This window comes from Pyrus communis, chromosome 2 (assembly GCF_963583255.1).
Source record: "Pyrus communis chromosome 2, drPyrComm1.1, whole genome shotgun sequence".
Taxonomy (NCBI): domain Eukaryota; kingdom Viridiplantae; phylum Streptophyta; class Magnoliopsida; order Rosales; family Rosaceae; genus Pyrus; species Pyrus communis.
In genome coordinates this window covers 18,678,010-18,695,283 of record NC_084804.1, presented here as the reverse complement: position 1 = coordinate 18,695,283, position 17,274 = coordinate 18,678,010, and the positions used below count along the sequence as shown (strand labels likewise).

General features: G+C 40.7%; 3 protein-coding genes across 3 annotated transcripts; all 3 read left to right on the top strand.

The window, feature by feature from the left end:
• Positions 1-3,751: 3,751 nt before the first annotated feature.
• LOC137726339 (F-box protein SKIP22-like) lies at positions 3,752-5,905 on the top strand. The gene is made up of 3 exons (XM_068465254.1): positions 3,752-3,849; positions 3,940-4,032; positions 4,111-5,905. The coding sequence occupies exon 3, from the start codon at positions 4,228-4,230 to the stop codon at positions 5,683-5,685; it is 1,458 nt and encodes a 485-aa protein (XP_068321355.1). The 5' UTR covers positions 3,752-3,849; positions 3,940-4,032; positions 4,111-4,227; the 3' UTR covers positions 5,686-5,905.
• Positions 5,906-9,881: 3,976 nt separating this feature from the next.
• Positions 9,882-11,428, top strand: LOC137727071 (UDP-glycosyltransferase 74F2-like). Its single transcript, XM_068466010.1, has one exon. The coding sequence runs from the start codon at positions 10,053-10,055 to the stop codon at positions 10,785-10,787; it is 735 nt and encodes a 244-aa protein (XP_068322111.1). The 5' UTR covers positions 9,882-10,052; the 3' UTR covers positions 10,788-11,428.
• A 162-nt stretch (positions 11,429-11,590) lies between these two features.
• LOC137726260 (uncharacterized) lies at positions 11,591-14,050 on the top strand. Its single transcript, XM_068465160.1, has 4 exons — positions 11,591-11,940; positions 12,030-12,272; positions 12,390-12,455; positions 13,651-14,050. The coding sequence occupies exons 1-4, from the start codon at positions 11,767-11,769 to the stop codon at positions 13,804-13,806; spliced, it is 639 nt and encodes a 212-aa protein (XP_068321261.1). The 5' UTR covers positions 11,591-11,766; the 3' UTR covers positions 13,807-14,050.
• Positions 14,051-17,274: the final 3,224 nt, after the last annotated feature.

Here is a 17,274-nt window from a genome sequence, read left to right as displayed (position 1 = left end):
CATGACACATGTCAACTTAAAAATAAAACTCCTAAAGTCCCAGATGAACCATTTATAGGAGCCGAAGACTCTCATCAACTATACAAAGGGACCGTTCTTGTACAATTAATTCCTAATATCATTATTGATGCTTGATGTGTTGCAAGATAAGTTTGAAGTTAGTTTGAAATGTGCCTTTATAAGGCCTTAGGTGTAGGCCTTAAGGCTCGTAATCCAAACTAGCAATGTGCTAGGCGTGCCACTGCTATCTCAGTATAACAAATGTAGAACAAGTGTGTTTTAAGTTGATTACTTGCACCCCAAGTCACTTAAACTTCTTGTTATCAAAGGATTGTCACATATGGGTTAAGTCTACATTGAGTTCTTTTTCTTGCCTTGTGAACAAGAACTTTTAGTTCATAATCTTGTATGTTCGAAATGAAGGGAGTTCAGGGCCCTTTAAACCATTTCCTCGATCCCAGTTAGTTCTTAATGGAAAGAAGCCTATTAAATTAACCATATCCGAATGCAAATAGGACTACTAGGTATAAAACAGCTAGAAATAACTTGAATATATGCTGAAGAGTACATGAAGCAATAGATCTACTAAACTAAAGTACAAACAAAGAGACTCGGGCAAGATTTCACCTTGTCGGGCAAGGTTAAACTTCTTGCAGCCACTTCACTTTGAGTTTACAGAGGTTGTATGCTAAAAAGGGATGGATGGTAAATAGGTTTTACATAAGGGGATTGATACTACAACACTAGGGAAGGTAGCAGAGCTTTTACACTAGACAAAAGATGACTTTTCTAAGGGAATTATTGCTAAAATGACTGAATTTAGGCAACTTTCAGCTTTCTGGATGCAAATCTGGCTTGAGAGCAGAGTTTGTATGTTGTTTGTTTGGTTGGTTGAGTGTCCTTGTCTCTATTTTCTCTTTCTCCTTTTATAGGCGATTTGGCTCGATTATCTGGGCTTTGTTCTTGTTCGAAAGCTCTTTGAAGGCAGTGAGTCATCTTGTATTTACACATTTGTGCCATCATAAACTGATTTTTGGCTAGTAGTGAGCTGGTCTCTGTCATTTGTCAATTCAATTATAGGCATATGGCATATGCCTTGGCTAAGAATGCTTCAATTTATTTCAGGCTTCAATGTTAGGCTTCTAGCAAGTTCAATTTGTTTTGGCGCCTTTGGGATTTCCCTTATACAAAGCCAAAAATTTAAATATTAACCCAGACAGTGCCCCTTTTAATCATTGTTCAGTTTGCAAATCGAGACATTAATAATGATTAAACATCAGCCACTTGCTTTTACTCAGAACTTGCACCACTTAAACAACCGTTTTCGAATAAACCTTTGCACTGACCCATGATTTCCAATGTTAACTAACTACTTACTATATAACCTCCACTTAAACCTCTCAGCCAAATACCTTAGCAATTCTTGTTCTCCGAGTTTACATGATTCCTAGATTTTCCAGAATTATCTTACCTTCGTACCTTTTCTTTGCTTTCTATCCTCGATTTTCTTCAATTCTTACCTAGAAATCATCAATGGCACCCAAAATTTGCCCTGCATGTGAGTCTGGTAAGGACATCGTCACCATGCGTCGTCGACTCAACGACCTTCATCGCCCTTGAGCAAGCCTAAACTCTTCCATTTTCTTCGAAGAAAGAGGTGTTCATTCTTTGGGACCTATTTGGACCTCTAGGGTTCAAATTGTGGTGGAAAACAACTTGCCCACTGTCAATTGGTTCACCTCTTACCCATATTCCGCCGAAGCTAGGATTTCAGCCCCCATATGATTAACTCATCGCAGAGGTTTCCCACTAATGAAAGATGAGGCCTGGTTGCAATAGGTAGACGAGCAATGGCATTTACGAGCTCATTATGCTCTCTAAGGTCACAGTGATTGCTAAGCCCGAGCTCCTGACTTTAGCTCTTCTTTTTTGGAACCCTGGGACTAACACGTTCGACTTTCGAATCGGTCTTATGTCTCCAACAATCCTTGACATGGCCAAACTCTTTTGGCTAAGGCCTTTTGGCAGATGAGTGGATATGACCCATGATTTTTCTTCACTTTTTTGCTCGACCGCTGAAGACTCGGACGCCTCTAACTCTATCATTCGGTTAAAGTACACTCCTTTAACTTTCAAGAGCTATAGGTTGTCATTCACAGGTTTTATCCTCTTTGCTAAGAGTACTTTCAGCCCACCTTCTGCTACTTTCAATAGGGATCAGGAGCATATGTACTTTCTTCTGTACTGGCTCAACAAGCACGTCTTCCCCAACAAATCCAAATGAGTGAAACTAGAATGGATCCCTTTGGGGGAAGCCCTTCATTCCTTCGATGATGTAGCCTCAGGGTTATTCCTCCTTGCACACCTCTACCACATTTTCTATGAAATAACCAGAAGTGAGCCCTTCGAGACCAATCTCAATGGGCCGATCTGGATGGTTCGATTATGGCTTCAATGGTACTTCCCCAAGTTTCAGGCATCTAACCTGGAGTTCCCCGAATGAGTGGCTCATGCTCGCATCTTAGCCGAGGCGTCTCCCACCAACCACTCAACATTTACTTGCCTCTACTTCTTTGGAGTTTGCCAAACTAGGGTAGATTTGGAGTGGGGCGCCTATGTTCTGCGAAGATATCCATGATTCTCAGACCAAATCTTCCAAGATGCCTTCGGGGAAGATGCTAGCAGCCTTTGTAAGGAAAAATTCATTAGTTGCATCCAGCAGAGAGATCTAGCATGGGGAGTGCGAAGCGACCACACAAGATACGAGCACAGGCTAGAGGTCTACCACCCTAACTTCTGTGGTAGGCAACTGGGGTTCAAACAAGTCATCCCAGTTTCTTTCTTTGATTCCATGTACTGTGGAACCTTTTATCGCCTCTGCTCTCTTTCTGATGTAACATTTTGTACAGTTCGACACAGCATGAAGATGATGAGCCGCATCACCCACAAGTCTGTGGCATTGAACTTCAAGTGCACTCCATCCTTTGCTACTTGGTGGGAGGCTAAGTGGTCCAGGACGTATGAAGGGGATATCAGAAAAGCCCATGACCGCCTTTTCAGGCAACTCTTTTTCAAATCCTACCCAAAGAATGAGGAGCTTAAAAACTGGAAAAGGGCGATCACCAGAAGAACCAACTCATTATAATAGTTATATCTTATTGCTCTTTGCTTCTTTTTCTTACTTCTCTTAGTATTGCCCTTATGAATTGTCACTTATTAACACTTATTTTGGTTTTTATAACTTTGCAACCCAAGGCTACCCTAAAAAAGTGGATCTCGGGCCGGAGGAGGAAGCTGCAGATGCACTTGTTCTCCAATAGGCTGCAAGGCAAAGGGCTGGGTCCAGCCATGTTGCCGAAGATGCTAAGGACATCTTCAAGCTATTTAGGGATTATGAGGACAAGGCCAAGCTCGAAGTGAAGACTTGGGCACCTCAACGAACAAGGGCAACAGTGGTGGAGTCCTTCGAGTTTGAGCTCGATAAGTGACGTCAGCCTTAGCTCGCTCTGCCTGGCTCGAGAGCGACTCCCACAAGGATAAGGACCAAAAGGTAAACTTCCAAGACCTCTAATTCCTCTACTACTCCTCCAGTTAAAGTAGGCAGAAAGAAGCATAAATCCTCCAGTAAGTACTTCTAGTCTTAATTTTTTCCTTCAGTTGCAATTCCCATTCCTCTCAAGGTATGAATTCACCCTCTCTTCTTTTCTTGTAACCAGGGCCTTTAGCAACCAAAAAGCCTACCCCTATTCCCAAAGAGGGGTAGTCGAGCATCGAAATCCAGTTCGAGGACAAGGTAGTCCTTGATACCATTCTCAAGGAGTTGAAGGTATAACTCTCAAGGAGTTGAAGGTATAACTCTCATTCTCTTAGTCCTTAGCCATTCTTTAAATTCACTTTCTTCAATGCTTGCACTGATTCTTAACTTGTGTTTTGAAATAGGATACTGGAGGTGAAAGGACTACTTAACTCGAGGCTTCCTCTCATCCAGCTCGAGCAGTGCAACTTTCTCCTCCTTGAGCCAAGCCTTCAAAGGTATGCTTCTTCCCCATTCTTGGTTAAGTTGTGAATTCTCAAGTTTTAAGACTAACAATCAATTTCTTTTCCTTGTAGTCAAAGGCTGGAGCATCTGTCCCTGTAGTCGAGCAAAGTTTGATCCCTACCTCTTCTACTCTCCCTTCTTAAAGTTCAAAACCCCCAAAAAAAAAAATCAAAAACGAGAAAGAAAGAATGAAACTGAGATTGCGATTGATAGAAACCAAAGAGACCATCCGAGTGGAGGTCCCCGATCTCTGCTCTTTCCACCACCTCAGACAAACCGTCTCCCAACTAATCTTTGCCGCCCCTTCCTCCCTCCGCCTCTCCCTCAACCGCCGCGACGAGCTCCACGCGCCATCCCCTCACGACCCCCTACACTCCCTCGGCGTCACCTCCGGCGACCTTGTCTTCTACACTCTCGACCCCTCTTCCCAAGCCCTAGCTTCGCCTTTCCATCCAATTTCGCATTCGTCCGCAGAATCCCCAAATCGAACTGAGCCCCAGTGTTCGAATTTCCTAAACTCCGAAACCCTAATTGACGAAGGGGCTGTTATGGCCGATTTAATTACTGAAAAACAGAGGTCTGGAGGTTCGAATTCGGAAACCGTAGTGGTTTCTGGTGCCGAATGTATGGATATTGATGACCCGTCTGATGGGCTAGGGTTGAAGAAGTACCCTGTTTCATTTTTCTTGAAGAGGGTACTGAGGGAGGAGTTGGGAGACGACCGTAGCAATCGCAGGCTATTGGTGATTGCTGTACAAGCTGTGCTCTTAGAGTCTGGTTTCGTTGGCTTCGATTCGTTTTCGGGTATGCTGGCCAATCAAAGGACGGGTTCAACGATTTCGCTTTCGTATACTCTGCCTGAGATATTGCGAAATTGGGGCAATACTGGTAGAGAGGTTGAAAGGGTTGTGTTGAAGTTTCAGAATTTGGGGCATTTTGTGAATGTTTATGGGTCTTTGGCAAATGACGGTTCTTCGCCCTATCACGTATGTTTGGACAAAAACAGATTTGCCCCAACGATTAAATTTGTTTATGAAACCCAAAATGTCAATGACAGAGATGGGTTCGTTTTAGAGTTATGGAAGATTGTGAAAGATGGGATCACATTCCCATTGCTGATTGATCTTTGCGCAAAGGCTGGTTTGCCTGCACCACCGAGCCTTATGTGCCTTCCACCGGAGCTCAAAATGAAGATTCTAGAGCCACTGGCTGGTGTTGACATTGCCAAGGTGGGTTGTGTTTGTAAGGAGCTGCAAAATCTTGGTAATAATGATGAGTTGTGGAAGCAGAAGTACGCTGAGGAGTTCGGTAATGGTAGCGGAGGAGAAGGAACTGGAGGTGAAGGAACAGTGACTAACTGGAAGTTTAGATTTGTTGGAAATTGGGAGACTAGGAAGCAACAAATGAAAGCGGTAGTGAGGTGGAGATCATTTGAGAGGCCTTATTTCAACCGTATCAGGAGGGACCCTAACCCATTTGTACCTCCAAGGATTGGTGGAATAGTTGGTGGAGATTATGACCGCTTTCCACTCTTTGGTGCAATTGATCCTACTGGACAAGCACACCCTCTTCTACAACAACCCCGAAGATCTGGTATGCGGCGTAATTTTTCACCCAATTGCGATCTGGGAGGGTTCAATATCTGATCTGGTCGCTTGGAAGTTTCTGGAACTGAAGCTGCAGGTTCATGTTTCGTATGTGTAGTATATATAATAAGCATCTTGTTTAATCTCCAGCTAGTATTAAGACCAAGTTATCGTAAATTTTAGCTGTTTTATTTTTTTTTCTTCTTGTTGATGTGTACATCGTTGTTGCTTATGTTGATTACAGTTGGATTTTGGATATAATTTGAAGTTAAGTTTTGTAGTTTTGGTGTTGGTCTCTCTGCTTTTGATGTGCATATAAGCTGCTCTGCTGCATTATTTTCCGAATTTTTATTTATTTCTGCCGGTGCTGAGTGCACACGGGCAGCTTCTTGTTTAGTTAAATTTGCTTGGTTATAAACTTCTAGGTAACATTCTGTTTAGACCGAATTGAACCACAGTTTTGAATAATCGTTATAACGACATCCACAAATCAAATTCAAAGGACAAGTTGAACATTCCCCTAGTGTTGCTTTAGTCTTAAGTGCTATAGTCTGTTGTTCTCAAGGAATAAGCTCTTAAAAAATGCATAAATTCGAGTCTCGGTACCCTTTAAGATTGAAAAAATTCCTCATCTCCTCTACCCTAACTTCAAACCGCGAACTTGAGCTGTGTAAGGAGGAAAGAGCTCTAACTATTTATTTCTTGCTAGGAACCCTTAAACACCAAAGGAGCTTTATATTTGACAAAGAGAGTGAAGAAACACACAAGAAACTGAAACTCAAAAATTCTCTCCTTAGTATCTCAATGTCTTCGCCTAAGTAGGTCAAAGACAATATATGGAGTGCAAGTTCAGTGCAAATAGAGGCTCAAATGAGTTAGGGGTGAGGATTGGAGATCCAGAAGTACCAAAAATCGACTGCTTTCGCTACCTAGGATCTATCCTGCAAAAGAGACCTCAACCATAGAATACAAGTTGGATGGATGAAGTGAAAGGGTGCATCCGGCATGTTGTGTGATCGTCGTATGCCACTGAAACTCAAGGGAAAATTTTATTGGACGACAATAAGGCCAGCAATGCTTTATGTGTAACAACCCGTTGAGGAATTTACGGAATGAAAGGGCATTTTTGTAACTTCACTAAGATTGGGATATTTATTTTGAAATGGGTTTGCTTTTAGGTCTTAAATGGTGAGCCGGGTGGGGTCCACTCACTTTTTGGTCCTCCAGCCTCTTTCTTCCCTTGTCTGCCACATGGCACAACCCTTTCTCCCCCCCCCCAAAAAAAAATATCTCCTCTCTTTCTCTCTCTATGTTCCATTTATGTCTCTCTCCTTCTCGGACCTCTCTCTCTCCATCGCTGCATCATTTCCTTCCCTTGTGCACCACTCACCACCTTTACCCTTTAGCCCTGCGAGCTCCACGAACCCTGGAGCAAGGGAATAACACTAAAAACCTTCCCGTGTCTCATGGCACCATGGTGTTGCCACTAGAATCTCTTAGATAGTGTTTTTATGCGAGTTTGGGACAATTTTGAGTTTTTTTGGGGACGCTTGTGACAGAAAACTACTCTGGGAGACTTCCCCAGATTTCCAGCGAGAATGCCATGAATTCCAGATCCATCTCTGGCCGACTCCGGCCACTACTTGGGAAACCAAAGGTATAATCCTAATCTATTCTTGTTTGTCTTCAATTTGGTGGGTAGATCGTAGGTTATGGTAGAGAATCGAGGTTGATCGAAGCTTGGGAAGCTCTGGCTTTCGTCTCCGTGAGAACCGGTCTGAAAACCGGGTTGACTCGACCCGGTAACCCAAAGCCCAAACCCATTAACCCTAAAACTCAAACCAAGCATTTATGCCATGGAACCCAGCCCAAACTTTAGGCCCAAACCTAAATAACCCAAGCTAAAAACCCATAACTGAACAGACCCAAACCCATAACCTAGTCTGTGTGTGGGCTTGTACGTGGCGCGCGTGGGCGTCTGTCTTGGCCGGCACGTGGAGCACACACGCCTCCACCAGAGGTATTGTGCTCTGTCGCCGTTCACAATGGCGTCGGCGACTTTTCCGGCCAACTTTCCGACAACCCAAATCGGCGCATAAGGGTACCCGAGGTCCCCCCTTATGTTTTTCGACATCCTAAATCCGTTTATGACGTTCGTTTCCCGAAATTCAACTGTTTTAGTATAATTTTATTAATTGGTACCTTTATGTGCTTAGGTGCAATTGTGTATGGCGTTTTCATCCTTTCTTGTTTACATGGCTCTTCGACGGCAAAGTATCTATGAGTGGACCCCTTCTAAAATGCATATTTTACTATTAGAAATGCATACATGAAAACGTGATTTAATGGTTACGTTTTATGAAACGTTGATGAGTAAATTGGATTTACACTTTATGTTATATTATCATGTTTTATCGACTTTACGTTCTTTGTGGTATATATGATTGATGACTGTATACCTACTTATGAACGTGGTTTTACGTTATGACATTTTAGTTACTGAGCTCCGATTATGATAGCACTACTAAGCATATTATATACGGTATATGTTTTACGCAAAGGTTTTATGGCATGCTAGGGTTATTCGGAAACCTATTACATATTATACTATTGAGTTTTCCTAAACTTTGGGGGTTAGTACGTTGATAAATAATTGTTTTAGTATTACTTATATATAAACTTGGTCCACTCATGTTTTTTTTTGCGCCCCCTCAAGACTTAGATTCGAGGCGTACAATCCTGGTGTCGAGGCACTCCCGCATCGACATCTTCGAGTCGTCTCGGTGTAGGACCCCTCTCTTTGTTCATTCAATTTTATATTATTCTTTTCTTTTTTTTTGTCTCAGATTAGTTGTATGATGTGAACACATTCCATAAATGCATATTCATTATAATTAAATTTACAAGTTTTAGTTATGTCGGTTAATTGTTTCTAGTTCTCATGCATCCTAATATGGCTTCGTCACCTTCGGATGTCGCCTAGCACATGCCTACCCTGATGTTTGGAGAATATTAGGGTCGGGAGTGTCATTATGGCACGGAATGTTGGACGGTGAAGCATCAACACGTACATAAAATGAGTGTAGGAGATATGAGAATGCTTCGTTGGATGTGTGGGCATACGAGAAATGATAAGATTTGGAATGAGGATATCCGAGGTAAAGTAGGAGTAGCCAAAATTAAAGGAAAGATGAGAGAAAATCAGTTACGGTGATTTGGACATGTGAAATGAAGGCCTACTGACTCTTTAGTTAGAATATACAATTACGGGAGAGAGGTTCAAGGTCGAAGGAGTAAAGGAAGACCTAAGAAGACTTTGGAAGAGATTCTAAGAAAAAACTTAGAGTACTTGGATCTAACGGAAGACGTGATACAAAACTGAGTGCAATGGCGCTTTAGGATTCATATAGCCAATCCCACTTAATGAGAAATGACTTTGTTGTTGTTATTGTTGTAGTATCTCGAAACATTAGCAAAAAGATTAAAGACTGCAAAAACCGATCATCGCTTGCATATTTCATTCAATGTACAAGACAATCCATGTGGTTCATGCAATGCAAGAACCAACTCCTTTACATGGAGATGAACTCATCTTCAATTTTATTCGGACTTCCTATTGAAATCTCAATTGTATCGGTCTACCCGACGCATTTCGTCAGGGACAATCCTAATTTGATAGGATCGACTTTGCGGTTCTCGTGAACTACCAACTTGTTTGGTATCTATTCTTCTTCAACAAGACATTCTTTGGGCGAATTGGGTGCTAGGAGAAATTCTTATGTCCCGGAGGACTACATCATTCCGGTTCTTGTTTAATTGTATTTCATGGGCGTACGGATGACGTTTTTCTCTGAGCGGACCCAAGAATTTCATGAATGCTAGCGCCCGAAACCAACATAAGATAACTAAAAATCTTCACAAAGATACGCACCCCCCAAACAGATCAAGTAAAACAGAGGCTATATAGCAGCATACCCAAACCCAAGTCCACGTTAAAACAGAGGGTTTTTTATTTAATTATTTAGAGTAAGAAGTACAAAATTTTTAATTTCCTAGATTTGTATAAGTTTCCAAGAACCATTTCTCTTTTCAGAGCATGCAATAATGAGACGTATCGAAGTTACTTTGTTCTAAAATGGTATACTCCACGTGATCCCAACGTGTAAAGATGACTTGCATTTCATCTGCATTCTCAAAATTCTATTATATTCCGATGTATCTTATACTCCGTCCTTTTTAATCGTTATATCTTGTCATTGATCTTTGACCAAGGATTTAACGGCCAAAAATTCCAGAGCATAGTTACCAGGGCATACAAAAAAATCGCACTCATTCTTCTATAAAATTGGCTCTGACATTTTCTCCTAATTATACAAAATATTTTATACAATTGAGAGCAAGCTTCTAAGTTTAGTGCAGAGAGAGAAATGGTGAAAGGACAGAGAACCTACAGAGCTCACTGCTTGATTTTACCCTATCCAATCCAAGGCCACATTAATCCCATGCTCCAATTTGCCAAGCTTTTAGACCACCAAGTGGAAGTCACACTGGTGACGACTCGGTACATCTACAAGACAATGCAAGGGTTGGGATTGAGCTGCTTGTCGTGGGAGACCATCGCCGATGGCTTTAATGAAGGTGGGATGCGAGAAGCAGGAACCGTAGATGCCTATGTGGAAAGCTTCTGGATAGTGGGGTCGAGAACTTTTAGTGAGCTTCTTGAGAAGCTTTTGAGCTCAGCGTCCCCGGCTGATTGTGTTATTTATGTTTCATTCATTCCTTGGTCTTTGGATGTCGCCAAGAAGTTCGGAATAGCTGGGGCCGTTTTCTTCACTCAGTATTGTGCCGTTGGCAGCATCTACTACCATGTCCACGAAGGGCTTTTGAAGCTTCCTCTTGCAGATGATCAGTCTCAAATTTCTCTTCTTGGGTTGCCACCACTTGATCCTTTGGACTTCCCATCGTTTGTTTACGACTTGGGGTCTTACCCGGCTTTCTATGAACTGGTTGTGGGACAGTTGTCCAATGTTGACAAAGCTGATTGGGTCCTATGCAACACATTTTATGAGTTGGAAGAACAAGTCCCTCTCTCTCTCTCTCTCTCTCTCTCTCTCTCTCTCTCTCTCTCTCTCTCTCAGTATATTAAACTAATTGCATACTAATTTTCTGCTCAGGTGGTGGATTGGATGGCTAAGCTTTGGAGATTGAGGACCGTAGGACCGTAGGAGTCTCAAAGCTCCTACACAACGTACGAATGCCAAGCAGATTGTGGATGTTTGGAAAATAGGGGTTAAAGCTCCAACTGAAGAGAAAGGGGTTGTGAGACAAGAAGTAATAGAACATTGCATAAATGAAGTATTGGAGGGAAAGAGAGGGGAAGAAATACAAAGGAGCGCTGCAAAATGGAGAGAATTGGGCAGAAAGGCGGTGGCTGAAGGCGGAAGCTCTAACAAAAACATTGACGAGTTCATTGCAAAACTGGAGGTCCAAAGCTAGTGCTCAAGTCCAACAAAATCGAACTGAATCGAATATTTGTGTTTGTAAGGAGCTGCTAAATCTTGCTAATAATGATGCGGTGTTGAAGAAAAAGTATGCCGAGGAGTTTGGGAATGAGTAGCAAAGGAGAAGGAACTGCGACTAAGCTAGAGGTTTAGGTTGGTTGTAAAATGGGAGACTAGCAAGTAACAAATGAAAGCGGTAGTGAGGTTTAGGATATTTTATTAAGGGGAATGCTTGGCAAATTATGTTTTATTGTTGATGATTGAATTATTACTGTTTTAATAAAAATACTTATTTCTTACAAGTGATACATCGCATAATTTACAAATATAACATAAAAAGATAATATTTCAAACATTCTTTTTTTTTTTTTTTGACAAACAAACCACACAATAAATCAATCAACAATAATACTGTAATATCGAAGTCGTCATCCAAAAAAAGTCGAATCTAAGTCGAATCTAAGGGCTCTCGGTCTCACCTACTATTGGAGGGTAATTGGACTTCAGAGTATGCAACAATGTGAGACGTGTAACGAGCTTTATGCTGGGTAAGAGTAGTGTTCCCCCTTCAGCAAACCCAATCTCTAACTAACAAGTCACTGCATCTCCTCCTCCTCCTCCTCCTCCTCCTCTCTACGCCATGCCGTTGTCGGCCAGTCTCTCTCCTCCCTCTCTCTATTACTTCCCCCAAACACAACACCACCAACCACAACACCATCTCCTTCACGCTCTCCATCCCCATCTCAAACCCAAAACACTCACCCTTCAATTTCAATCCCCCCGAGCCTCAAGACGATCCCCTAATTACCCTCAGGTCCTACCTCCCTCTCTCTCTCTCTCTCTCTCTCTCTCTCTCTCCCTCTGCAATTCTAATCAATTAACCCTTCGGACTTCATTTCACAGGGCGGCGGTGCCGATAATCTCGCCGACGACCCCCGCAGTTGGGGCCGTTCGATCAATTCCGAGGTCGATCGGCGCTACGATTTTGAGGACGACGACGAAGACGATGAAGATGACGAGGACGACGAAGAAGACCGGAGTTTGGATTTGTTAGTGAGGTTTGTTCAGAATGTGTTCAAAAAGGTGTCCAGGCGTGCGAGGAGGGCCGTCCGATCAGTTCTCCCCGTCTCAATTCCCACCAAGTTGGTAATCATTTGATCATAAATTTGGCTCCATTACCTTATATTCATTAAGAAAGATTGGATTTTTAAAGTTGAATTGTTAAATTGTTTTTCGTTGTTGGTTTGGCTTTCATATATATAGGTTGGATTTTCTGTTAATGGGGTGCTAATGCTAGCATTCTTGTGGGTCTTGAAGGCATTTCTTGAGGTAATATGTATATATATGTATACATTGTGTAATTCTACATTCATGTATCACAGACTTCCGTCTATTTGCTTATCAATATGTTCTTGTTGGTCTTAATTTCCTCTTTTGAGTTGTTGAAGATCAATTGCACGCTCTAGAGTCTTGTTACGGGTTGTTTTAGTGGTTTCACAGGACGTTTAGGTTTGCAAGTCCAGAGTATGAAGTGAGTAAATTTAATCGTCATTCTACATTAAGGGTTGGGGGCAGTACGTAAAAATGTGGTCTTTTTTCTGTTTTTGTCAAAAAGTTTATCAAACGTGCAGTCTGTTAGTTTAAGGAAATGAAGTATCAAAACTGGAAAACCTCAGAATCATATGTTGCCTGTGTGGTGTTTCCTCAACACCGGTTTCAGAAAAAGTGGCCTTGTTTCTTAGTATGAATGAGCACAAGTTTGTGGAGTTACTTGACATGCACAGGTCATGTTTCTTTCCAACTACGAATAAATCTCAAATAAATCAAATCAAATTCATACTAGTAAGGGACAAAAGAAAAAAGGATATAAATAAGTCGTCGTCTCCAGGATACAGTTCATTGGATGGTACTTTTGCAACACACATGATACTAATCGAACAGCATAGGTGATTTAGGACCGTTGTAGAAAGCTCAGTTTCAGATGCGAAGATTGACCCTTTATCAATACTGATTCATCTGAAAGGAAAACTCAGTAGGTAAGGTGTCATAGGGAAAGTGGCCCACAATTCATGGGCATACCAACATTCACACTTACTCAAAGTGGCTCGAGCTGCAGACTGCAGTTTCTTATGCAGCGTTTTCTGATAATAAGCTCTAGAACAATGCCTTATTCAAAAGCTTGATCTTTTGGTGAGGCACTGAATTTTCTATGTTTAGAAGGCCTTCAACAGATTGAAAACTATACAGTTATTAAACTGTCAAGATAGAGAGAAAATTTAGGATTTCGATAGTTGTTTAAGTATAAGCTTTTCGAATCATCCTGTTGTTATAGATGGTGTTCTTATTGAGGGCTCTCACTTGAGATGTCATACTTAAAATTACATAAAAAAAACAGCAATCAAATTCTTATATTAGTGTTTGCATTGGCGATGAGTATATTTGTGTTTAGTGATGATTTTTATGCGCTACCTGAAGGATTTCCTAATAAAATCTTGAACTTTCTTTGTGCTCGTGTTAAATCCAGGTTGTTTGCACCCTTGGAAGTCTAGTGTTCGTAAGCATCTTACTCATTCGTGGGATATGGACTGGAGTAGCCTATTATCAATATAACCGCAATCAGAAACCCCGCAATTTTGAAGACGACAACCGTCCATGGGCGGGCGCACAGCCCGCAACCTGATACTACCATTCAGAGGAGAGATCTGCTGAATTATAATTTCACACCAGATAGGAGTATACAATAAAGAAGGAACACTTGAGAAATCAAGGATGACGGGAAGATAGCATTAAAATGTGTTTGACCATAATCTTTTTTCTGGCCTTCAAGGAGTTTTAAATATTTTGTAACTTCCTTCCTTAATAGATAAACAAAGGTTTGTTATTGTACACAGGTATTCTGTCAAAATTCAAAATTTTCATTGGGAGCCTTCTTTCATTTTCGTCAATGAGATTTGAACTTAGGAGTTGGGAGAACTTCCGATCAACTTCGGCTTTGAGACTGAGAAGTGAGAAGACTGGAAAAGAGAACGATGGTGGTGGAGATTGGGAGGGAACGGTGGTGAAAGAGATTGGAGAGGGAGAGGGAGAGGGTTCGTTGAAGTGAGAAAGATGAGTGAGTTTGAGAGACAGAGATCGAGTGGGGAGAGTCGAGGCCTGAGGGGGGACACATCAAGTTGACCGAGTTCATGTGAACTCGGATAAACACCAATGAACCAGGTCACATGGTGACGATTTTAATAAAATAAAAAAAATCGATTCAGTTCGTTTCGATACCAACTTTGGAACCGAAACAAAACAATCACAAAACCAAGCCTATCTTGTACTATACCCAATAAGTCGAAAAAACTGAACCGACCAAATTTTTCCAGTTCGGTTCGAGTTCGGTTTCGATTCTCGAAACTTTATGCCCACCCCTAGTTGGGATTTCCTCTAGCAAATTGGAGGTTGGGTGTTGTTGGACCAAATAATTATATGTTAATTTTTATGCATTTACATTTGACTAGTTTACACTGATTGGTAGCAAAAATCTCATTTTCTTTCTTTGCACACCCATAATTTTCAGTAGTGGTAGGAAGGAAAAATATAACGGTGATATGTAAAAAGAAAGGAAAATGACGTGGGAAAATTATTTATCAATCCCAAGGGCAAAGGTATTCACTAGTTGTCAGTGAGAGAGACTTGTATCTGGGTGGTTGGATCGGGTCCCGGGATTGCTTTAGTATGCACATGAAATATGGCAACGCCATTTGTCCTTCCCGCACTTTTCTAATCATCATTCACCGTCCTTGTTTTTGTGTCACATCCAATGTATAAGGCCAAGGCCATCTCAATTTTCCAATTTCAGAGACATTTTGAATCACTTTGGTGAAAATATAAAAACTAAGTTATGTAAAAACTAATTTGTAATTCAAACAATTTTACTTTGAGAGCAAGTCCAGCCCAGCACAATTGATTGGCACCCAGTGAAGAAAATAGCCCGGCATGCAAGGAATGAGCTCTAGCCCGCACAATTGACTGGCACCCAGCCCGTGCCAGTCAACAGCCCAGCCCAAAATGGACAGACCCAGGAGCCGGTCTGTTTCTTGGCGCGTGCAACACACGCGGGTGCCCAGGCGAGTAGCCAAGTGGCTTTGCAGGCGCTAGGGCCCGCGTGCAGGTCCACTTGCAGTCATCCGGGTGAGGGCTACGTGGCCCTCCTCAGAGCCGTTGGATTTCCAACGACTAGTTTTTGTAGGCCGTTGGATTTCCAACGGTAAAAAAAATTTCAATTTCAATTTTAAATTGGACCGTCCGATCACAGATCAACGGTCCACGTTTATTTCACCAAAAATTAAAAAAAAAAAAAAAAAAAAGGCCCAACGGTCAGAAATTTGACCGTTGGCCACGTGGCATCGTGTTGGCTGTTGGATTTGATTATTTTTCAAATCCAACGGTCCATATTAATTACAACATTAAAATTTATTAAAAATTAATTAAAAAATGTCAAAAAAATTTTAAAAAATACAGAAAATTTTTAAAAAATTAATTTTTTTTTCTATAAAAATCTTAGCGGAAATCTATTCAAAAAATAGTACGTTCGGATAATGACATGTGGCGTGACGAGATTGGTTAAAAATCCTATCCGAAATTATAACTTTTTTTTTATTTATTATTTTAGAAAAAAATTATTTAATATTTTAAAGGGACTGGGTGCCAGCGCATTTTGTAGGGGTGGAGATCGTTTGTGCCAGCGCATTTTTAGACTAGGTGCCAGCACATTTTTTTTGGGGTGGAGATGCTTTGGCCTATTACTGTTCATTGGGTCTATTACTGTTCAATTAAGTGGATAAATGGGCTGGGTGCTGGCGCAAAGTGGATAGGGGTGGAGTTGCTCTGATGAAATTATAAAAACTCAATTTGTTTGAAAAAATTGATTTATGAATGATTACGCGCATTTGATATTTAATTTAATCTTAATAGTTAGGGTTCTAGGATCTTTTCTAATCCTGGGCTAAAACTCAATTTCCACTTCTATTCCCTCCCAAACCCAACCCAATCCAATGCTAAAATATGGCCTAAAACCTAAAACTCAAATGGAAGCCAAATACCAGCCAGAAAATAGCCCAAAAGCACTGATGGAGCCCACCAATACGCGTGGACTCGCCTGATCTTCAGCCCGTTGCAGCCCACCCACTTGCCCCGCTTTCCACACGCAGGCTGAGGCCTTCAGCGCTCGACATGGGGGGCCCCACTGTCAGGTAGCAACAGTCCAAATTCAAATTTTATTTTTTATTTATAAATAATATATTTTAAAATACATTTAATCCAACAGTTTAGATCGAATATAATCAAATCTAACGGTAAAAAGAAAAAAGATCTAACGGCCCAAATTTAAATCCAACAACTAAAATAATTTTTAAAAAATTATTAATTGTCCTTTATTTTAATTTCGTATTCTTCCGTAGTGTTTCATGTATTGATTTAGTGATTTTTCAATATTTATTGAAATTTAAATATTTTTAGATTAAAATGTTCATAAAATTAATTCACGATAGTCTACATAATTTTTTTTTTTTAATTTTTACAAAAGTTAATTTAAGAAAAAATATATCCTAAATTCATTTTTTAATAATCTGGGGCTAAAATTTTAGGCCATAAGGGTTGGGGTAGAAAAACTGTTTATGAGCTAAAACCTAAATTTTTTGGGCTAAAAATTTTAGGTTTTACGCCAAGGGTTGGAGATAATCTAAGTGTAGCAGTTAGGCAAATTAAGAGGCTAATCAAAACTCAATCTTTTTCACGATAGTTGATGAGATTGCCTAAATTGATTGAATCGAGCTCAAATCATAATGTTTTCTAGTCCCATCCATGAAAAGATTGAAAATTAAGTTATGTACAAGCGAAGTTTGGTTGAACCCATCAATGTTTTACCCTAGTATTTCTTTTCAGAAAAATAAAATAAAATAAAATCTACTTTTACCATATATTTGTATGGTAGGGATGAGACTCACATATGTTGGTGGGCCCTATTTCTATTAGAGATTTTTAAAATATGTCAAAGTGTATAATTACTCATTTCTTTTACACAAGCAACCACTGGACGATGGCAAATCCAATATAAGGCCTTAAATGTAGAGGTAAATACTTTTAACCATGTGAGTTCTCACTG

Bases quoted from the DNA above. Each gene is read 5' to 3' on its own strand.
- LOC137726260 (XM_068465160.1), top strand. From the start codon at position 11,767: ATGCCGTTGTCGGCCAGTCTCTCTCCTCCCTCTCTCTATTACTTCCCC. The intron at 11,941-12,029 runs GTCCTACCTCCC...TTCATTTCACAG, and splicing joins GATCCCCTAATTACCCTCAG to GGCGGCGGTGCCGATAATCT. The intron at 12,273-12,389 runs GTAATCATTTGA...TCATATATATAG, and splicing joins TCTCAATTCCCACCAAGTTG to GTTGGATTTTCTGTTAATGG.
- LOC137726339 (XM_068465254.1), top strand. From the start codon at position 4,228: ATGAAACTGAGATTGCGATTGATAGAAACCAAAGAGACCATCCGAGTG.
- LOC137727071 (XM_068466010.1), top strand. From the start codon at position 10,053: ATGGTGAAAGGACAGAGAACCTACAGAGCTCACTGCTTGATTTTACCC.